Genomic DNA, 24,134 nt, shown 5'->3' on the forward strand with positions numbered 1-24,134 from the left:
CCGAAGAAATGGCATCCAGCTGTGACCTGAGGATGACTGGGAGTGAGGCAGGAAGAACAGGAAAGAGTGTCCCCGAAGGAGGCAAGAGGCATCAGAAGACCTCAGACTGATGCAGTCTTAAATGTTACAGATAACTGGCCCCGGGACAGGAAAAAAAGAAAATGAAGACCACTCCTAAGATAACTTGCATAGAGCCCAGGAGGCTTGCTTTTACCCTGAAGCCAGCCTGGAGTTATATTCAAAGGATGCAAAAAAAAAAAAAAAAAGAACCGAAAAGCAATTTAAATCTTGCCTGAAGTCTCTCAAAAGCACAGCAAATGGGGATTCCATTCACAAGTGCACATAGAAATCTATTAAAATACACTTTCTCATCACTCTACAAAGCAATAGTGTGATTGCTTTAAAAACTTTCTTCTTCCTAAACACTACTCCTTCCCAATTAAATTTCTCCAGAATCCAGCCTAAATGAGCTTAGACACCCAACTCTCCCCTGCTAAGACTCTAAGGTCTAATCTCTCCTCCTCCACCAGTAACTCTTAGCATTTTTTTTTTCGAGACGGAGTCTTGCTCTGTCACCCAGGCTCGAGTGCAGTGGTGCATTCTCGGCTCACTGCAACCCTTCCACCTCCCAGGTTCAAGTGATTCTCCTGTCTCAGCCTCCTGAGTAGTTAGGATTACAGGCATGTGCCACTACACCTGGCTAATTTGTATGTTTTTAGTACAGACGGGGTTTTGTCGTGTTGGCCAGGCTGGTCTCGAACTCCTGACCTCAAGTGATCCACCAGTCTTGACCTCCCAAAGTGCTGGGATTACAGGCATGAGCCACCATACCTGGCCACTCTTAGCCTTTTAAAATGTAAATCCTACAAGTTTTAGGGCTTGTCCAGTTATTTTGTCCAAAATTAACTGTGTGGCTAGGGCAGGCCCCTCCCTGGCCCTCATCTGCAACCAAAGGCCAGGGAGGGCCTGCCCTAGCAACACGCACTCTTTCTGGGGGAGCTAGGGAGGGACAGGCCTTGCAAACCCCATTCACGCTGGCCTCAGGGGATGCTATGGGAAGCATACTAGACCTGACCAAAGATCTCATTTGACTAACAGCCACTAACATTTGCTGAGCACTGTCCAAAGCACCTCACAAGGACTGACCAGTTCAATCCTTACAACCTCTACCAGTAAACAAGTGTAAACTAGTGGCCCACTTACAGATGAGAAAGTGGACACACAGGACTCAGGGACACGGCCAGCATCCCACAGCTGGTCAGTAATGGCGTCCTGTGCTCTCACCAGCTGTGCAACCTCAGGAGTAACACTGTGCCCTGCCTGCCCTGGTCCCTCACATGGCACGTGGAATGCGCGGTCTCCACTCACCAGGCTGTAAGAAATGAGGTTACGCATGTGAAACCATTTACCATGAGGCCACAGCTAGCCTTGGCATGGATTAGAAAGAGATGCCCCGTAGGCAAATACAGCCTGCAGGCACCAGGCTTAGCAAGGCATGCCCAGAAGGTCCCCACAGGAGACAACAGCGCCCCTTCATCCGAATGCACCCAGCTCTGAGCCACAGATGGCTGGCAAGCAGGGCCCAGCACCCCGCACAGGTTGCAACTGCACGGCGACCCTGCCCAGCACAGCAGCTGCTCCAGGTATGTCACCTAAAATACCAAGAAACAGCGAAGAAAATGGGAACAATCACCTTTTGTGAACAATCAATTTTTTGTAACATCTAATAAGGACAATTTATTTCAACTTTTATTTTAAGTTCAGGGCTACAAGTGAAGGTTACACTGGTAAACGCGTGTCATGGGGGTTTACTGTACAGATTAGCTGTGACCCAGGCATTAAGCCTAGTACCCTTAGTTATTTTTCCTGATCCTCTCCCTCCTTCTACCCTCCACCCTCCAAAAGGCCCCAGTGTATGTTATTCCCCGCTATGTGGCCATGTGTTCTCATAATTTAGCTCCCACTTATAAGTGAGAACATGTGGTATTTGGTTTTCTGTTCCTGCAGTAGTTTGGTATGAATAATCACCTCCAGCTCCATCCATATCCCTGCAAAGAACATGACCTCATTTTTTATGGCTGCATAATATTCCACGGTGTATATGTAGCACATTCTCTTTATCCAGTCTATCACTAATGGGCATTGAGGTTGATTCCATATCTTTGCCATTGTGAATAATCCTGCAATGAACATACCTGTCCATGTGTCTTTATAATAGAATGATTTAAAGAAATATAAATCATTCTATTATAAAATTTTTTAATAAATAAAAATATCCCTAATCTCGAGGCTTACTATAAAACTATAGTACTCAAGATAGTGTGGTACTGGTGAAAGAACAGACAAATAGGTTAATGCAGCAAAAGAGACAGCCCAGAAATAGAATCTCATAAGTATAGTCAACTGGTCTTTGACAAAGCAGCAAAGGCAATCAATGGAGCAGAGACAGTCTTTTCAATAAATGGTGCTGAAATAACTGGACATCCACAAGCAAAAAAATAACTCTAGACACAGACCTCACACTCTTCACAAAAATTAACTCAAAACAGATCATAAACCCAAATGCAGGATGAGAAAACACAAACCTCCCAGAAGTTAACACAAGAGAAAATCTAGGTGACCTTAGGTATACTAATGTTATATCTTTAGATAAAACACCCAAGGTATAACCCATCAAAGAAAGAACTGATAAGCTAGACTTCATTAAAATTTAAAACTTCTGCTCTGCAAAAGACATATCATGACACTGAGAAAACAAGACACAGACTGGGAAGAAATATTTGCAAAAGATACAACTGATAAAGGACTGTCATCCAAATCATAGAAAAAAACTCTTAAAGCCAACAGCAAGGAAACAAACAACCCAATTAAAAAGGGGGCAAAAGATCTGAACAGACATTTCACCAAAGAAGGTATCCAGATGGCAAATAAGCATAAGAAAAATGCTCAACATCATATGTCATCAGGAAATTGCAAAGTAAAGCAACGAGATACCACTACACACCTATTAGGATGGCCAAAATCTAACACTGACAACCCCAAATGCTGACAAGGATGTGGAGCAGCAGGAACTCTCATTCATTGCTGAAGGGGATGCAAAATGGTTCAGCCACTGTGGAAGACAGTTTGGCGGGTTCTTACAAAAGTAAACATATTTTTACCATATCATCCAGGAACCATGCCCCTTGATATTTACTCAAATGAGCTGAAAACTTATATCCACACAAAAACTTGCACATCAATGTTGATGGCTGCTTTACAATTGCCAAAACTTGCAAGCAACCAAGTTGTCAACTAAGATTCATTAGGTGAATGTATAAATAACTGTGACATATTCTGATAGTAGAATATTATTCAGCACTATAAAGTAATGAGCTATCAAGCTGAGAAAAGATATGAAGGAAACTTAAATGTATATTACTAAGAGAAAGAAGCCAATTTGAAAAGGCTACATATTGTATGATTCCAACTATATGACACTCTGGGAAAGGCAAAACTATAGAGACAGTAAAAGGGTCAGTGGTTGCCAGAAGGTAATAAATAGGGAGCGAGGGATGAGGAGACAGAGCACAAAGGATTTTCACGGCAGGGAAACTTCTCCGTATGATATCATAATGGTGGATACTCATCACTACACATTTGTCAAAACCCACAGAATGTACACCACCAAGAGTGAACCCTAATGTAAACTACGAACTTTGGGTGATGATGATGTGTCAACATAGGTTCATCAATTGCAACAAATGTACCACCCTGGTATGGGGTGTTAACAGTGGGGAAGTCTGTGTGTCTGCAAGGGCAGGAGGTAAGTGGGTCATCAGCCTCAATTCACACATCCTCATGGTCCATCTAAAGGTGCCAATCATGAAATAAGGGCTGGGGAGACAGGTTCCATCCTATCCCTCCGGGGAACACCGAGGAAAAAGAAATTAGAGAAAGGAAGGGCAGGTGAAGAAAAACTATCCTAAACCTCGTCTCAGAGCACACCTTATCCATCTTTGTGTATGACCTCTCCAGGTCTCCTCTATTCTGCACCCCGTCATGGTTTTTGGGGTTTCTTTAAACATGGGGCTTGACATCTGTCTGTGCTGGATGTGCTGATGATTGGACTCATACTGTTAGTGGAGTTCATTTTGAACCTGGATTTTATCCCTTGCTTTTGTCTTAGCCGTTGGTGATGATACTGAGTGCAAGAGGTCAAGAGCAGAGTTCAGGACCCTCTCCAGCAGGCCTTCTATTCTGCAGGGACGTCTTGGTTCTTGCTTTGTGCTGGACACCATTCACATGTTGAGGGTGAACACACAAAGTGCCAAACTCCCTGCCAGATCTCAGCCATCTCACCTGAGTGGACGGCATGACAGGCTTTTATCACTTGCCCAGAGTGGTCATCAGCGCTCCGCCTGCCCCTGTGGCTCCAGAGAGGCAGGATATCTTAGGCTCTAAAGACAAAAACCCATAAAAACTGGGGATTTATATGGGGAACTTGATGGGACTTGGGGGATTTTCAACCCTGAACACATTTGCTTCACGCAGGGCCTTAGCTCTTCCTGGCATAGCTTCTGGCCAGACCACAGCAGTCCAGAGCAGAAGTGCCCTCCCCAGACTGCAAAAGCAGCCCCCAGGTCTAGTTCTCTTCCCTGAAGAGAAATAAGAGGCTAAAGTGCTGCGTACACTCCATCCCAGCCTCCCTTCACTCCCCTTCACTGCCCGCCTGACTCTCCTCCTGCATATTACTCACTCAGTCTGCGTTTTCTCTTCCAAACCCAGTGCCCTCCTTTTAAATGAGGCAGGAGGATCGCTTCAGCCCAAGAGTTTGAGGCCAGCCTGGGCAACACAGCGAGACCTCATCTCTAAAAAATAAAAATAAATAAATGATTTCAAATATCACAGTGTTCTCAGCCAGGGATTTTGCAAAGTATAGCTGCCATGCCAAATCTGGCCACCATGTACTAATGTAAACACAGTTTCACGGTGTGTGTGCTGTCCATGGCTGCTTTCACACCGCAACAGCAGGGTCCAGTCATTTCCGCACAGACCGTGTGGCCCATAAAGCCTAAAATATTTACTATCTGGCCCTTTACAGAGAACATTTGCTGACCCCTGCTCGAAGCTAACCAGAATGCATCCTGAGAATCGGATTTGAGGTTCTATCAAGTGTAAGTGTTGCCTTGGGAAGACGGTTGAACAGTAAGAAGTCTGGGGAGTGTGACTTAGGAGTGACTGTCACAGCAACCACAGACACATAAGTTAGAAGCAGGCTCTGGAAGGACCTGAGAGCTCTGTGCAAACACCAGGAAGCTGTCACATGTGAGAGGCACCTGTTTATTTCCACTGTAGAGGGCAGAAACTGTCTCCTTTGCCATCGCATCACTCACCCAACACACTGCATGGCATGGGGGCAGGAGTATCATGAACTACCTGTTGAATCAATGTACAAAAAAGTCCAGTAGATGTCTTCAGATATTCTAGCAGGTGAAAGTAAGGAGAAACATAATGTTTAATTCAACGTTGGGGAGAGCCCTAACTATCAGAATTATCCAAAAGCAGAACTTTTGGATTCATCATAAAGCCATGAGCACCTCCAGTCAGCAGAGGCCCGTGAAATGGATGGACATGACCACATAAAAAAGATACTGAAGAGGCCGGGTATGGTGGCTCATGCCTGTAATCCCAGCACTTTGGGAGGCCAAGGTGGGCGGATCACCTGAGGTCAGGAGTTTGAGACCAGCCTGGCCAACATGGTGAAACCCCATCTCTACTAAAAATACAAAAATTAGCTGGGCGTGGTGGCACGTGCCTGTAATCCCAGCTTCTCAGGAGGCTGAGGCAGGAGAATCACTTGAATCCAGGAGTTGGAGGCTGTAGTGAGCCAAGATCATGCCATTGCACTCCAGCCTGGGCAACAAGAGTGAAACTCTGTCTCAGGAAAAAAAATAAAAATAAAAAGGACGCCGAAGAACCCATTTTGGCCCTGGTGGGAAATTAACCTAGATGACATCACAGTTCTTTCCTGTCTAGAAGCCTATACCTTCACTAGCTCTAGGCTTGAACTGAAGAAAAAGTGTTGTATGTTTCCTATCTAAAAGTAACCCCTCAAAAATGTTTTTTTTTTGTTTTTGGGGGGTTTTTTTTAGATAAGGTCTTTCTCTGTCGCCCAGGCTGGAGTGCAGTAGCACGATCCCAGCTCACTGCAACCTCCACCTCCCAGGTTCAAGTAATTCTCTTGCCTCAGCCTCCTGAGTAGCTAGGACTACAAGCGCACGCCACCATGCCCAGCTAATTTTTGTTTTTTGGTAGAGACAGTGTTTCACCACGTTGGCCAGGCTGGTCATGAACTCCTGACCTCAAGTGATCCGCCCACCCTGGTCTCCCAAAGTGCTGGGGATTACAGGAGTGAGCCACCGTGCCTGGCCCCCAAAAATGTTTTTTCTCCTTCTAATCAGACTTTGTCTAATACTGGGCATTATCCTTGTACATATTTGTTATTAGATTGATAGCTTTATTTTTAATACATATTACCCTGCGTTAATATTTCAGAATAAGAATTTACTGCTGAATGCATAGCTCCGGTATACACATATACCCAAGGATATTTATTCTGGGTTCATTGATTTGTGCTAACCTAACTAAATCTCATGAGTAAAATTCATTAGGTATTTCCAGTGTTTGATTGATGATGACACACCATGCCAATGAACTCAAAGGCAATTTCTGACTCTCACTGATAAAGATTCAAGAATCTGAGCCCCAAGGCAAAGCACCAGTACTTTTTCCTATAATCAGATTACAGCAGGCACCCAACTCCAGGGCAGGGATCTAGTCATTCTGGAGCCACCAGCACCAACCACGATGTCTGCCACTCAGGGCAGGGGCTGAAACAGCATATGACCATCCGACAGAAAGCAACACCTCAGCGCCAGCAAGGGGACTCCAGTACCTCTGCTGAAATCTTTGGGATCCAGCGACAGACTGTAGCCGGGGAGCGTTTCCAGGAGGAGTTTGTAGCAGGCCCTCCACCCAGGCTCCGCGATGCTCGGGGCCACGCACTGCATGGCGGCCACGCGCTTGAAGAACGCAGACTTGCGATGGAAGCCGATCAGCTCATAGAGCTCGGAGAGGATGCTGTAGCGCTGAATTTTCTCCTCCTCAGAAAGCTGAAGCACAGAGAGAAAGTAAAAAGCTTTTGAAAGAAACGTATAAGTGAAAAAAGACGCACACATTAAAAATGTCTCTTCATAAAACAAAGACCTGAGGAGAATCAAGGAAAGGGAAAGCCTGGTGAGCAGCGCAGGGCGCAGGCCCCAGGTGGCTTCAGACCTTCCCCAGCCACGGCTGCAGGTGCAGCCCATCCTCCTGCTGATAAAACCCAGATTCTCTGCTACAAAGGTACTTGCTACAAATCTTAGACCTCTAAGTTCCTTTACAAAAGAAAAGAAAAGGAACAAGAGTTCATCTACACAACAGGATTTTATCAAGGTCTCTCATCAAACACAAAAATTCTTAAAACACAGGAAGACACAGAATCATGTAACTGGGTAATGAATTATTAACAATACCACTGATATCAGACTTAAGACTTCAGGGTTTACAAAAAGTTTTCTTTCATCCAAGACACAACTGAATCCTCCCAACAACCCTGTAGTGTAGCAATCATAACTTCTGTTTCTTTTCTTTTTTTTTTGAGACGGAGTCTCACTCTGTCACTCAGGCTGGAGTGCAGTGGTACAATCTTGGCTCACTGCAACCTCCACCTCCCGGGTTCAAGAGATTCTCCTGCCTCATCCTCCTGTGTAGCTGAGATTACAAGCACCCACCCCCATGCTGGCTAATTTTTGTACTTTCAGTAGAGACGGGATTTCACCATGTTAACCAGGCTGGTCTCGAACTCCTGACCTCAGGTGATCTGCCTGCCTCAGTCTTCCAAAGTGCTGGGATTACAGGTGTGAGCCACCACGCCCAGCCAACAACTTCTGTTTCTTCAGCACCTACTGTATGGCAGCAGACTTAACATACCTGATTTACTCAATACAAGCATCCTGTGAGCTGGCAAATAAGGACATTAACAGCTCAGGGACACATTAATCACCTGTGCAAAATCACACAGCCAAGAAGTATCAGGGACAAGACCTGACTCTGGGCCTGGGCCCTGCCCACCGCACAGCTGCCTTCAGACAAGAAGGAAGGCAGAGCCCACTCTGCTGCTCCAGGAGCACTGCTTAAGGAAGCGCTTCTCTCCCTCCTCTGCCCTGGACGATGAATGTTTCCCTGATGTTTCTGTGAGTACAGAGCCTTAGCTTGAACGCCCTTCCAACTTGGGCCTCCAAACCCTCCCTCCATCCCCTCTCCTCTGCGCTCACTGCCATGGCCTCGCTGGGGCCCTCGTCAGCCCTCATCTGGAAGAGGAATCAGCATCGTCTTCCTACCACCTCTTGACCTTCCTTCACCTGTCCACACACCCCTGCCAGACGTAGGTTCCTGAGACATGGCTCAGAGCCCATCACCCCAGCCACGGTTTGAATGTTTGTGCCTCCCCAAAATTCACATGTTGAAAGCCTAGCCCCCAAGGTGATGGAATTAGGAGGTGGGGACTTTAAAAAGTGATTGGGTCAGGGGGTGAAGCACTCACAAACTGAATTAGGGCCCTTATAAGAAGAGACCCTAAAGAGCTAGCTCACCTGTTCCACCACGTGAGAACACAGAGAAAAGATGGCGGTCTATGAACAAGCAAGTGGGCCCTCCCCAGACACCAAACATGCTGGCACCTGGATCATGGACTTCTAGCCTCTAGAACTGTGCACAATACATTTCTATTGTTTATCAGCCACCCAGTCTGTGGCATTTTGTGACAGCAGCCTCACCAGACTAAGACAATCCCCATCTTGAAACCACTAGACCCCTTCAGGACTGTAAAATGGAGCCCAAATGCCTTCACGGGCACGCCAGGCCCTCCTCAGCCCCAACCTTCTCTGGAAATTCGAGGCCCCACTGCCTACCTATGACCTCACCAGACTGAACAACTTTAACTCATTTGTTTTCTCATTCTGTCAACACATATTTACTGAACCCCTACTCTGGTGCCAGCCACTCTTGTGGCAGGGGATACAGCAGTGAGCAAAACAGGCTAAGACTCCTACCCCTGGGGGCCTCCATGCTAATGACAGGCTAGTCCCCTGGCTTAGAATCAGTGGGGAGGATGACAATAAATCAATGAAAAAAATAAACAAAATAGCTGCTCTAAGTCCAATGAAATAACTCTTTGACATAGAATCATGGGTGGAAGCATATGAGGCAGGCTGTACTAGGTGACGCAGCCGGGGCACACAGGCTCTCTGCTCCTGCGCTCCCTCCACAGCCACATCTGGCTCTCCCTTTGGACACTCGGTTCCAATGCCACCCTCTCCAAGAAGATGGTCCTCATGCCCTTCAGCAGGAAGCTGCTGCTTCTTTCCCTAAATTCTCCTAACCATGCTGGACTCCATAATGTCCTTTCTCTGTGTCTCCCACACTATTTACGTACACATCGGATCTCTGCCAGCCCCACTTTTCCTACAGTGAAAGGTCATGCTGATGCCGACGATGTGTGAGAATCCCTGTTGCTCCACCTGCTCACCAGCATATGAGGATATCAGTCTTTTTTATTTTAGATGTTGTGGTGGCTTTAACTTCCATTTCCCTGAAAACTAATGATGTTGAACCTTTTTCATATGATCTCTGGCCACTGGTATATCTTCCTTTGTGAAGTGCTTGTTCAAATCTTCTGACAGTTTTTAAAATTAGATCGTTTGTTTTATTACTGAGTCGTAGGAGCTCTGTATATATTCTGAATGCAAGTCCTTAGTTATATGTGTTTTGCAAATATTTCCTCCCGGTCTGTTGCCGATTTATTTCCCTAAGGGAGTGTTCATAAGCAAAAGCATTTCTCTGTGATGTAGCTCAATCTATCAGCTTTTTCTTCTATGGTTAGTGCCTTCTATGTCCTCATCTGAGAAAAATCTTTGCCCGAGGTCACAAAGATATCCTATGTTTTCATCTAGAAGTTGTTGTCTAGGTCTATGGTCCATGAATATTCAAATTTGAGTAGGACATGGCCTGTCCCTTTCCAGGAGTGTGCAGTACAGCAGCGAACAGACGCCCCAGTGCTGGAGGACAGCAGCCAGGGACGGGGTGGAAGAGGTCTGTAAAGAGGAGGCAGGGGTTGGCCGGGCGCAGTGGCGCACACCTGTAATCCCAGCACTTTGGGAGGCCGAGGCAGGCAGATCACCTGAGGTTGGGAGTTCGAGACCAGCCTGACCAACATGGAGAAACCCCGTCTCTACTAAAAAATACAAAATTAGCCAGGCGTGGTGGTGCGTACCTGTAATCCCAGCTACTTGAGAGGCTGAAGCAGAAGAATTGCTTGAACCCAGGAGGCGGAGGTTGCAGTGAGCCAAGATTGCGCCATTACACTCCAGCCTGGGCGACAAGAGTGAAACTCCGTGTCAAAAAAGAAAAGAAAAAAAGAAAAAGAAGAGGTGGGGGCACTTAACGCCTTCATCACAAATCTGGAAACGCCCAGACCTTCAGCTGCACCCACTATGTGCCAAACATGATCAAAGATGTTGGGGCAGAGAAGACAAATACTGATCTTAGCCAGTGCCCTTAAAGAGGCCACCATCTAAAATAAAGGTGACAGCCGGGGAAGGTCACATGCCTTGGCCACCAATGCGTTAGAACTCCCATTGATTCTTTCATGGAACCTATCTAAGATGAAAGGTTGTAAGTAACACTATGATCAGTAATAATATTACTTCATTCCTCTTATCATTTCAGTGTAATAAGAAATCAAATGATAAATACTATATTGCAAATGGAATTGACATCACTTCAAAGCCCTAAAACGGTTCCTTAATGGGAAAAGCTCGAGCGCAACTGCTTTTGGGCACTAGGCAGACAATTGACTGAGAAGCCGTGAGCCCAGAGAGCCTCAGGACAAGCCATGTTTGGTCGACACAGGCACCTACGGCACAAAGAGCCGGGGAGTACAAAATGGTCCCTGGCAAAGCTAGGCCAAGATCCTCAGGAAATCTTGAAATGAGATGAAATCCCCAAACTCATTTCCAACCTGCTGCTCTTTTAGGGCATATTAATCAGCACATCTTTGTTCTAATCTTTCAATAGGCTGCACAGTCACGAAGTCCAAGTTCAGGGCCCAGATGTTTATATGAGGTTCCAACGAAAATGGCTCCAAGACTACTCAAGACAAGGAGCTTTATTCACAAGGCAGACTCTGAGGGATCCAAATATTAATTCACCACTCCATTTCCAAGTAGAAAGTAAGTTTAGACCTGCTTTATTCTGTTAATAAGAAATAAAGTGACAAGATCAGAGGGAAACTCCAGACACAGGACTTGTCTCTGGCAGGATGGAGAGGGAGGAATACAGCCTGGAGCTGTAAAGTCCTGAGTTCCAGGGCCACATCTGCATATCCCTAAGAAACAGGGATCATCAAATCTAATTACGATTGTCAAAAAGACTCAATGAAATAATGCAAACACTGAGCATAAGCCTAAAACTCTCGGTGAGTGTTCAAGAAACAGAAATATCACTGTTACTTAATGCCTTTGACACCACAGGTTCTAACCCCAAGTTAACCAGCCACTGATGCTCTAGAAAATGCCTTAACCCTCATCAGCCTTCTCAAACGTGGGCACTTGCAGTGATCAGAAGAACAAGTCAGCGACAGATGTGTAGGGGCAGCCTGGTGGCCGCACTCAACTAAGTGATGACCATGGGAGAATGCCGGATGGGAAACAGCAGGCCCCACACATTCCCGGGTTTGAAAACACACTCTGCTTCTCTCGCCGGCTATTTCCAGCCATAATTACATGGAGAGAAAATACATCTTCAAAATTATACAAACTTTCCATATATGTCTATCAAAAAAGTTTGGAAAAAACATAACCTACTTTCTTATATCCCGGAGTAGGGGTATGAGGCATGCACCAAGGATTTTCCTTTATAAAGCATCTGTCTAAAGTAATTGGATCCATTTTCAGTTTTCATCATTCAAAAGTAAGAATGAAAACAAAGCAAAACAAAACAAAAACTTCAATAAGACCCGGTCCCTCAAAACTTCATGAAGTAGTAGAGGAGATAGGTCCATAAAGAATCACAGTGTTGGAGGCCGGGCACGGTGGCTCACGCCTGTAATCCTAGCACTTTGGGAGGACGAGGCGGGCGGATCACAAGGTCAGGAGATCGAGATCATCCTGGCCAACACAGTGAAACCCCGTCTCTACTAAAAATACAAAAAATTAGCCAGGCGTGGTGGCAGGCACCTGTAGTCCCAGCTACTTGGGAGGCTGAGGCAGGAGAATGGCGTGAACTTGGGAGACGGAACTTGCAGTGAGCCGGGATTGTGCCACTGCACTCCAGCCTGGGCGACAGAGCAAGACTCCATCTCAAAAAAAAAAAAAAAAAAAAAGAATCACAGTGTTGAGGCCAGGCAATGTGGCTCATGCCGATAATCTCAGCACTTTGGGAGGCTAAGGCAGGCAGATTACCTGAGGTCAGGAGTTCAAGACCAGCCTGGCCAACATAGTGAAACCCCATCTCAACTAAAAATATAAAAATTAGCCGGGCGTGATGGTGGGTGCCTATAGTCCCCGCTACTCAGGAGGCTGAGGCAGGAGAATCACTTGAACCTGGGAGGTGGAAGTTAGCAGTGAACCGAGATCGCGCCACTGCACTCCAGCACAACAAGAGCGAGGCTCCATCTCAAAAAAAAAAAAAAAAAATCACAGTGTTGGGAAGAAGATGGATGGAGAGATGGCTGAAACAGGGATGCTGTGCCCTATGCCTTGGACAGATACCTGGAAGGTTCCTAGACTACCAGGTGTACCCACCACGTGCTAGAGGAAGGACACTTTGTAAACAGTCAGTGCCCTTGTTGAGTGCACCATCCAAAAGAGATGGCCAAGCAAAGTCCGCTCTTGACCCCTGATCACCCCAGTTCCAGCCTTTGATTCATTCTTGGATAACCTGAAAAACCCACTCCTTTGGCTTCAAGAAATACTGCCTATTTTACCATCTTTGGGTTTAGTGAGCAAGCGAGTTCACGTGTACTTTAAAGATGATTTGAACTCTGACTACAGCTTTTCTCCACATTCATCTTTCCATACCAGAGTTCTCAGTTTCTTTTTTTTTTTTCTCTTTTTTTGAGACAGAATTTCACCCTTGTGGCCCAGGCTGGAGTGCAGTGGCGTAATCTCGGCTTACTGCAACCTCTGCCTCCCAGGTTCAAACAATTCTCCCGCCTCAGCCTCCTCAGGAGCTGTGATTACAGGTGCCCGACACCACACCCGGCTACTTTTTGTATTTTTAGTAGAGACAGGGTTTCGTCATGTTGGCCAAGCTGGTCTCAAACTCCTGACCTCAGGTGATCCGCCTCAGCCTCCCAAAGTGCTGGGATTACAGGCGTGAGCCACCGCACCCAGCCAAGTTCTGAGTTTCTTTAAGTCTGTTCTCTGTAAAATCTAGTCCCTCCAATGACAACTCATGCAGCCTGAAATTAAAAGCCAATTAAACAAGACCATACACAGCTAAAACATCCCCCACCCCCCATCACTGCTTTCCTAAACTCCTCTCCTGCCTGTCCGAAATAGACTAATGCCTTCCGCACTACACTCACAAAACACTGCAGATCTGTCTCCTCAAACAGAAATGAGCCCTCCACAGTAGGAGACCATTCGCATTCCCCTCTGAATTCCTAGCATATCGTGCTGGCAACAGATACAATTGTCATTATAGTTTCTTTCCTTTAAAAATACTTTGGGCCAGCCCGGCCAACACAGTGAAACCCCGTCTCTACTAAAAATACAAAAATTAGATGGACACGGTGGTGCACACCTGTAATCCCAGCTACTTGGGAAGCTGAGGCAGATGAATCGCTTGAACCCGGGGGGCAGAGGTTGCGGTGAGCCACGATCACGCCACTGCACTCCAGCATGAGCAACAGAGCAAGACTCTGTCTCAAAAAAAAAAAAAAAAAATACTTTGGGATACTTAAATGAGACCTTGGGAGAGAGGCAAAGGCAGTGTATTTGGGGTCTAACATCTCAATCCAGAGCTTCCGTGAACCTTTTTTGTGTTTTCTGTTCACTGATTCATTCAGAACATAGCTTCTCACTCCAGAAGGACTTATGTTTTTCTGCCAGGAGTTTGTGGTCACTCTTATACCAGGACAACTTTAAACTAAACCCTCTTTGGATTGTGTTTCCTTCTGTAATGCTTAATACTAAGCGTCAACTTGATGGGATTGAAGGATGCAAAGTATGGATCCTGGGTGTGTCTGTGAGGGTGCTGCCAAAGGAGATTAACATTTGACCTGGTGGGCTGGGAGAGGCAGACCCACACTTCATCTGCTACCAGCGCAGCTAAGAATATAAGCAGGCAGAAAATATGAAAAGACAAGGCTGGCCTAGCCTCCCAGCCTACATCTTTCTCCCGTGCTAGATGCTTCCCCCACTAGAACATTGTACTCCACGTTCTTCATTTTTGAGACTCGGACTGGCTCTCCTTGCTCCTCAGCTTGCAGACGGCCTATTGTGGAACCTTGTAATCATGTGAGTTAATACTTAATAAACTCCCCTTTATATATGTATATATCCTATCAGTTCTGTCCTTCTAGAGAACCCTGACTAATACACCTTCCAACACGATCAAGTTTCCTTATTTTCTTACTTTAAGGACTGAGGTATTTTCTATTTCGTTCTTTTGCTAAACGTGTTGTTTAGGGGATCTTGGCTTTACACATGGGTCTGCCATCCAACTCCCAAGTCTGGGCAGGTCTAAGGTTTATTTTCTATCCCTCCTATGTGAGCACTGAAAACTGTTACCACAGCTAGACAGGGCATTCTCTGGCTTCCAACGCCCACTGACTTTCAGAATTCCTGCTTTTGGGAAAAGGATTTCCTTTTCCTTTCTTAACAATGAGCTTTGCATTTTGAAAGATGTTGGGGATGGGGATGGGGGGATTTTTATCTCTTACTCAGAATTTTAAGGAACTTGTGCTGAGAGTTTTTGGACCACTATATTGTCAAAACAAAAATCACTAAGTATTTTCCAAACTTAAGTATTATTTGAAATTTTTCTTTTCTTTCTTTTTAACTATTAACAGACTTTTTTTTTTTTTTCATTAAAAAACATTGCTCAGTCCATGGCCCAGCCTGGTATCTGGGGCCACAGGGCCTGCCCGGTGCTGGTTTTTACCAGGGCAGGCTGGTGCTGGTGTCCGAGGCAGGCCTGGCACTCACGTTGCTCTCCTTTCCCTAGTGGAGGTCATCTCCCTCCACGCTGTGCTGCCTGGGGCCGGAGGAGGCTGGTGCAAGGCTGTCCTTCCCATCCTCTTCCATGCACCTTTTCTTATTTATGTGCGACCCCTGGGTGTAGCTGTGGTCTCCTGCCTGGTTTCCTGGCTCTTGTGAAGGTGTGTGTGTGGATGGTTGTCAGGTTGGTGTTGCTTCAGGTGGGCAAGTGCCGAAAGGTCCTATTCTGCCATCTGGCTCACATCACACCTTCCCTAAGAGAATTAATATCAGCCCCAAATCTTCACATTATACATGACACATTTAAGGTGAAGCAAACATGCAGGAAAGAAATGCTAGGATAAATCACTTGTCCCCATATATTGTTTGCTTTATAAAAGAATTATTTATTGCAATTAAATTTGCATAAAAAGAAAAAAATTAAGCCAGCAACTAGACTGAAGCCTTGAAGGGACACATACAAAATTAAGAAAGGGATGAAGCCAAAAAATGAGAGGACAATCTATACGCTTAATAAAACCCCTATCCTACGGATGAAATTACCGATTCCTAGAACACCTTATCTAAATATGACAGGAACGTAAGACGCCTTTCTTCTTAGGAAACGGCCAAGATAAAAAATAATCAATTAAAACAAAAAATTAAATTCTAAGTTTTGCCTGCCAACTAAATTTGTCTCCTTCCTGGAAAAAAGGAAGATTTACTAGTTCTTTATTGTAGGTATCTCGTGTTCATGGATTGGAAGACAATATTGCTAAGATGGTAAAACACCCCCAATGGATCTACAGACTCAATGCGATCCCTATCAAAATCCCAGCTGACTTATTTGGAGAAATTGACAAGCTTATATCAAAATTCACATAGAAGTACAAGGAACCCAGAATAGCCAGAACCATCTTCAAAAAGAATGAAGTTGGAGGAGACACACTTCCCAGCTTCAAAACTTACTACAAAGCTATAATAACCAAGATAGTGTGATACTGGCATATGTACCACATAAGATCAATGGAATAGAAAAAAAAATTACGATCAACTAATTTTCCACAAGAGTGCCAATGGGGAAAGAATTGTCTTTACAACAAATGCTGCTTGGACAACTGGATATTCATATGCAAACAAATAAAGTTAGCCCCGGCATGGCGGCTCACGCCTGTAATCCCAGCGCTTTGGGAGGCCGGGGTGGGTGGATCGCCTGAGGTCAGGAGTTCAAGACCAGCCTGGCCAACACAGTGAAACCCTGTCTCTACTAAACATAGAAAAAATTAGCCAGGCTTTGAGGCAGGCGCCTGTAATCCCAACTACTCAGGAGGCTGAGGCAGGAGAATCACTTGAACCCGGGAGGCGGGGGCTACAGTGAGCCAAGATCGTGCCACTGCACTCCAGCCTGGGTGACAAAGAGAGACTCTGTCTCAAAAAAAAAAAAAAAAAAAAAAAAAAAGAATAAAGTTGGACCCCCTAACTCACATGATGAACAAAAATTAACTCAAAATGGGTCACAGACCTAAATGCAAAAACTAACCCTATAAAGTTCCTAAAAGAAAACAAGAAATCTTAATGACCTTGGGTTAGCAATCTTTTTAAATATATAACACCAAAAACACGTGAAGAAAAAATAAATAAATTAGACTTCACCAAAATTAGAAACTTTTGTGCTGCCAAGGACACCGTCAAGAAAGTGAAATGGGCCGGGCATGGTGGTTCATGCCTGTAATCTTAGCGATCTGGGAGGCCGAGGCAGGTGGATCACTTGAGGCGAGGAGTTCAAGACCAGCCTGGCCAACATTATGAAACCCTGTCTTTAATAAAAATACAAAAATTAGCCATGTGTGGTGGTGTATGCCTGTAATCCCAGCTACTTGGGAGGCTGAGGCAGGAGAACGGCTTGAATCCGGGAGGCGGAGGTTGCAGTGAGCTGAGACTGTGCCACTGCACTCAAGCTTGGGCAACAGAGCCAAACTCCATCTCAAAAAAAAAAAAAAAGAAGAAAAGAAAAAGAAAGAAAGTGAAATGACAGTAACAAAATGGGAGAGAAATTCTGCAAAGCATGGATCTGGTAAGGGACTAGTATCCAGAATATATAATGAACTCTTACAGCTAAACAATAAAAAGAAAGTAAACCCCAATTTAAAACTTGACAAAGGGGGCCAGGCGCAGTGGCTCGCGCCTGTAATCCCAGCACTTTGGGAGGCCAAGGTGGGCGGATCATGAGGTCAGGAGATCGAGTCCATCTTGGCCAACATAGTGAAACCCCATCTCTATTAAAAGTGCAAAAAAATTAGCTGGGTGTGGTGGCGTGTGCCTGTAGTCCCAGCTACTCAGGAGGCTGAGGCAGGAGAATCACTTGAACCCAGGAGGCGGAGGCTGCAGTGAGTCGAGATTGTGCCACTGCACTCCAGCCTGGACAACAGAGTGAGACTCTGTCTCAAAAAAAAAAAAAAAAAGCACATGGGAAAAATGCTCAACAGCATCAGCCATGAGGGAAATGTAAATCAAAACCAAAATGAGACATCACTTCACACCCACTAGAATGGCTTTCATCAAAAGATGGACAACAACAAGTGTTAATGAGGATATAGAGAAACTGGAACCTTCAGACATTGCTGGTAGAAATGTAAAATGGCGCAGCTGCTTTGGAAAAGTTTCACAGTTCCTCAAAAAGTTAAACCCAGCAATTTCACCGTTAAGTATATACCCAAGAGAACTGAAAATATGTGTTCCCACAAACACTTGTACATTCCCACAAAACTTTGTTCCCACAAAATACATGTATATGAGTGTTCATTGCAGCATTATTCTTAATACCCAAAGGGTGGAAACAACCTAAAGTCCATCAACCGATGCATGGATAAATAAAACATGGTATCTCCATACAGCGGATACTAAGTGGCCATAAGAAGGAATGAAGGGGCAGTTCCAAGATGGCCAAATAGGAACAGCTCTAGTCTACAGCTCCCAGCATGAGCGACACAGAAGATGAGTGATTTCTGCATTTCCAACTGAGGTACTGGGTTCATTTCACTGGGGTTTGTTGGACAGTGGGTGCAGGACAGTGGGTGCAGCGCACCGAGCATGGGCCGAAGCAGGGCGAGGCATCGCCTCACCCAGGAAGCACAAAGGGTCAGGGAATTCCCTTTCCTAGCCAAGCAAAGCTGTGACAGATGACACCTGGAAAATCGGGTCACTCCCACCCTAATACTGTGCTTTTCCAATGGTCTTAGTAAACGGCACACCAGGAGATTATATCCCGCGCATGGCTGGGAGGGTCCCACGCATGGCTGGGAGGGTCCCACGCCCACGGAGCCTCGCTCATTGCTAGCACAGCAGTCTGAGATCAAACTGCAAGGTGGCAGTGAGGCTGGGGGTGGGGCATCCACCATTGCTGAGGCTTGAGTAGGTAAACAAAGTGGCCAGGAAGCTCAAACTGGGTGGAGCCCACCACAGCTCAAGGAGGCCTGCCTGCCTCTGTAGACTCCACCTCTGGGGACAGGGCATAGCCAAACAAAAGGCAGCAGAAACCTCTGCAGACTTAAATGTCCCCGTCTGACAGCTTTGAAGAAAGTAGTGGTTCTCCCAGCACGGAGTTTGAGATCTGAGAACGGACAGACTGCCTCCTCAAGTGGGTCCCTGACCCCCAAGTAGCCTAACTGGGAGGCACCCCCCAGTAGGAGCAGACTGACACCTCACATGGCCGGGTAGCCCTCTAAGACGAAACTTCCAGAGGAACGATCAGGCAGCAACATTTGCTGTTCAGCAATATTAGCTGTTCTGCGGCCTCCGCTGCTGATACCCAGGCAAACAGGGTCTAGAGTGGACCTACAGCAAACTCCAACAGACCTGCAGCTGAGGGTCCTGACCGTTAGAAGGAAAACTAACAAACAGAAAGGACATCCACACCAAAACCCCATCTGTACATCACCATCATCAAAGACCAAAGGTAGAAAAAACCACAAAGATGGGGAAAAAACAGAGCAGAAAAACTGAAAATTCTAAAAATCACAGTGCCTCTCCTCCTCCAAAGGAACACTGCTCCTCACCAGCAACGGAGCAAAGCTAGACAGAGAATGACTTTGATGAGTTGAGAGAAGAAGGCTTCAGACGACCAAACTTCTCCAAGCTAAAGGAGGAAGTTCGAACCCATCGCAAAGAACTTAAAAACCTTGAAAAAAGATTAGACAAATGGCTAACTAGAATAACCGTGTAGAAAAGTCCTTAAATGACCTGATGGAGCTGAAAACGATGGCACGAGAACTACGTGACAAATGCACATGCTTCAGTAGCCGATTCGATCAACTGGAAGAAAGGGTATCAGTGATTGAAGATCAAATGAATGAAATGAAGGGAGAAGAGAAGTTTAGAGAAAAAAGAATAAAAAGAAATGAACAAAGCCTCCAAGAAATATGGGACTATGTGAACAGACCAAATCAACGTCTGATTGGTGTACCTGAAAGTGACGGGGAGAATGGAACCAAGTTGGAAAACACTCTGCAGGATATTATCCACAAGAACTTCCCCAACCTAGCAAGGCAGGCCAACATTCAAATTGACGAAATACAGAGAACACCACAAAGATACTCCTCGAGAAGAGCAACGCCAAGACACATAATTGTCAGATTCACCAAAGTTGAAATGAAGGAAAAATGTTAAGGGCAGCCAGAGAGAAAGGTCGGGTTACCCACAAAGGGAAGCCCATCAGACTAACAGCGGATCTCTCGGTAGAAACTCTACAAGCCAGAAGAGAGTAGGGGCCAATATTCAACATTCTTAAAGAGAAGAAGTTTCAATCCAGAATTTCATATCCAGCCAAACTAAGCTACATAAGTGAAGGAGAAATAGAATCCTTTACAGACAAGCAAATGCTGAGATTTTGTCACCACCAGGCCTGCCCTACAAGAGCTCCTGAAGGAAGCACTAAACATGGAAAGGAACAACCAGTACCAGCCACTGCAAAAACATGCCAAATTGTAAAGACCATCGAGACTAGGAAGAAACTGCATCAACTAACGAGCAAAATAACGAGCTAACATCATAATGAGAGTATCAAATTCCACATAACAATATTAACCTTAAATGTAAATGGGCTAAATGCTCCAATTAAAAGACACAGACTGGCAAATTGGAAAAAGAGTCAAGACCCATCAGTGTGCTGTATTCAGGAAACCCATCTCACATGCAGAGACACACATAGGCTCAAAATAAAGGGATGGCGGAGGATCTACCAAGCAAATGGAAAACAAAAAAAGGCAGGGGTTGCAATCCTAGTCTCTGATAAAACAGACTTTAAACCAACAAACATCAAAACAGACAAAGAAGGCCATTACATAATGGCATAATGGTAAAGGGATCAATTCAACAAGAAGAGCTCACTATCCTAAATATATATGCACCCAATACAGGAGCACCCAGATTCATAAAGCAAGTCCTTAGAGACCTGCAAAGAGACTTAGACTCCCACACAGTAATAATGGGAGACTTTAACGCCCCACTGTCAACATTAGACAGATCAACGAGACAGAAAGTTAACAAGGATATCCAGGAATTGAACTCAGCTCTGCACCAAGCAGACCTAATAGACATCTACAGAACTCTCCACCCCAAATCAACAGAACAGACATTCTTCTCAGCACCACGTCGCACTTATTCCAAAATTGACCACATAGTTGGAAATAAAGCACTCCTCAGCAAAGGTAAAAGAACAGAAATTATAACAAACTGTCTCTCAGACCACAGTGCAATCAAACTAGAACTCAGGATTAAGAAACTCACTCAAAACCACTCAACTACATGGAAACTGAACAACCTGCTCCTGAATGACTACTGGGTACATAACAAAATGAAGGCAGAAATAAAGATGTTCTTTGAAACCAATGAGAACAAAGACACAACATACCAGAATCTCTGGGACACATTTAAAGCAGAGTGTAGAGGGAAATTTATAGCACTAAATGTCCACAAGAGAAAGCAGGAAAGATCTAAAATTGACACCCTAACATCATAATTAAAAGAACTAGAGAAGCAAGAGCAAACACATTCAAAAGCTAGCAGAAAGCAAGAAATAACTAAGATCAGAGCAGAACTGAAGGAGATAGAGACACAAAAAACCCCTTCAAAAAATCAATGAATCCAGGAGCTGGTTTTTTGAAAAGATCAACAAAATTGATAGACCACTAGCAAGACTAATAAGAAGAAAAGAGAGAAGAATGAAATAGATGAAATAAAAAATGACAAAGGGGATATCACCACCAATCCCACAGAAATACAAACTACCATCAGAGAATACTATAAACACCTCTATGCAAATAAACTAGAAAATCTAGAAGAAATGGATAAATTCCTGGACACATACACCCTCCCAAGACTAAACCAGTAAAAAGCTGAATCTCTGAATAGACCAATAACAGGCTCCGAAATTGAAGCAATAATTAATAGCTTACCAACCAAAAAAAGTCCAGGACCAGATGGATTCGCAGCCGAATTCTACCAGAGGTATAAGGAGGAGCTGGTACCATTCCTTCTGAAACTATTCCAATCAATAGAAAAAGAGGGAATCCTCCCTAACTCATTTTATGAGGCCAGCATCATCCTGATACCATAGCCTGGCAGAGACACAACAAAAAAAGAGAATTTTAGACCAATATCCCTGATGAACATCAATGCAAAAATCCTCAATAAAATACTGGCAAACTGAATCCAGCAGCACATCAAAAAGCATATCCACCATGATCAAGTGGGCTTCATCCCTGGGATGCAAGGCTGGTTCAATATATGCAAATCAATAAATGTAATCCAGAATATAAACAGAACCAAAGACAAAAACTACCTGATTATCTCAATAGATGCAGAAAAGGCCTTTGACAAAATTCAACAGCCCTTCATGCTAAGAACTCTCAATAAATTAGGTATTGATGGGACGTATCTCAAAATAATAAGAGCTATTTATGACAAACCCACAGCCAATATCATACTGAATGGGCAAAAACTGGTAGCATTCCCTTTGAAAACTGGCACAAGACAGAGATGCCTTCTCGCACCACTCCTATTCAACATAGTTGGAAGTTCTGGCCAGGGCAAACAGGCAGGAGAAAGAAATAAAGGGTATTTAATTAGGAAAAGAGGAAGTCAAATTATCCCTCTTTGCAGATGACATGATTGTGTATCTAGAAAACCCCATTGTCTCAGCCCAAAATCTCCTTAAGCTGATAAGCAACTTCAGCAAAGTCTCAGGATACAAAATCAATGTGCAAAAATCACAAGCATTCTTATACATCAATAACAGACAAACAGAGAGCCAAATCATGAGTGAACTCCCATTCACAATTGCTTCAAAGAGAATAAAATAACTAGGAACCCAACTTACAAGGGATGTGAAAGACCTCTTCAAGGAGAACTACAAACCACTGCTCAATGAAATAAAAGAGGATACAAACAAATGGAAGAACATTCCATGTTCACGGATAGGAAGAATCAATATTGTGAAAATGGCCATACTGTCCAAGGTAATTTATAGATTCAATGCCATCCCCATCAAGCTACCAATGACTTTCTTCACAGAATTGGAAAAAACTACTTTAAAGTTCATATGGAACCAAAAAAGAGCCTGCATTGCCAAGTCAATCGTAAGCCAAAAGAACAAAGCTGGAGGCATCACGCTACCTGACTTCAAACTATACTACAAGGCTACAGTAACCAAAACAGCATGGTACTGGTACCAAAACAGAGATATAGACCAATGGAACAGAACAGAGCCCTCAGAAATAATACCACACATCTACAACCATCTGATTTTTTACAAACCTGACAAAAATGAGAAATGGGGAAAGGATTCCCTATTTAACAAATGGTGCTGGGAAAACTGGCCAGCCATATTTAGAAAGCTGAAACTGGATCCTTTCCTTACACCTTATACAAAAATTAATTCAAGATGGATTAAAGACTTAAATGTTAAGTCTTTAATGTTTTTAACTAAACTTTAAACTAAGTCTTTAACTAAACTTTAATGTTAAGTTAAAACCATAAAACCCTAGAAGAAAACCTAGGCAATACCATTCGGGACATACGCATGGGCAAGGACTTCATGTCTAAAATACCAAAAGCAATGGCAACAAAAGCCAAAATTGACAAATGGGATCTAATTAAACTGAAGAGCTTCTACACAGCAAAAGAAACTACCATCAGAGTGAACAGGCAACCTACAGAATGGGAGAAAATTTTTGCAATCTACTCATCTGACAAAGGGCTAATATCCAGAATCTACAATGAACTCAAACAAATTTACAAGAAAAAAACAAACAACCCCATCAAAAAGTGGGCAAAGGATATGAACAGACACTTCTCAAAAGAAGACATTTATGCAGCCAACAGACACATGAAAAAATGCTCATCATCACTGGCCATCAGAGAAATGCAAATCAAAACCACAATGAGATACCATCTCACACCAGTCAGAATGGTGATCATTAAAAAGTCAGGAAACAACAGGTGCTGGAGAGGATGTGGAGAATAGGAACACTTTTACACTGTTGGTGGGACTGTAAACTAGTTCAACCACTGTGGAAGACAGTGTGGCGATTCCTCAGGGATCTGGAACTGGAAATACCATTTGACCCAGCCATCCCATTACTGGGTATATACCGAAAGGATTATAAGTCATGCTGCTATAAAGACAAATGCACACGTATGTTTATTGCGGCACTATTCACAACAGCAGAGACTTGGAACCAACCCAAATGTCCAACAATGATAGACTGGATTAAGAAAATATGGCACATGTACACCATGGAATACTACGCAGCCATAAAAAAGGATGAGTTCATGTCCTTTGTAGGGACATGG

At 44.4% G+C, this 24,134-nt stretch overlaps 1 protein-coding gene across 3 annotated transcripts in view; it reads right to left on the minus strand.

Annotated features, from left to right (window-relative positions):
* The window catches only part of TRAPPC9 (trafficking protein particle complex subunit 9), a 730,192-nt gene that overhangs the window by 634,004 nt on the left and 72,054 nt on the right, over positions 1-24,134 (minus strand). For all 3 annotated transcript variants that reach the window (XM_019032441.4, XM_004047569.5, XM_055349566.2), the window contains one exon: positions 6,938-7,154. In XM_019032441.4, the coding sequence (XP_018887986.2) occupies positions 6,938-7,154 (217 nt within the window). The remainder of the gene's footprint in view (positions 1-6,937; positions 7,155-24,134) is intronic.

The sequence above is a fragment of the Gorilla gorilla genome, chromosome 7 (genome assembly GCF_029281585.2).
Source record: "Gorilla gorilla gorilla isolate KB3781 chromosome 7, NHGRI_mGorGor1-v2.1_pri, whole genome shotgun sequence".
Taxonomy (NCBI): domain Eukaryota; kingdom Metazoa; phylum Chordata; class Mammalia; order Primates; family Hominidae; genus Gorilla; species Gorilla gorilla.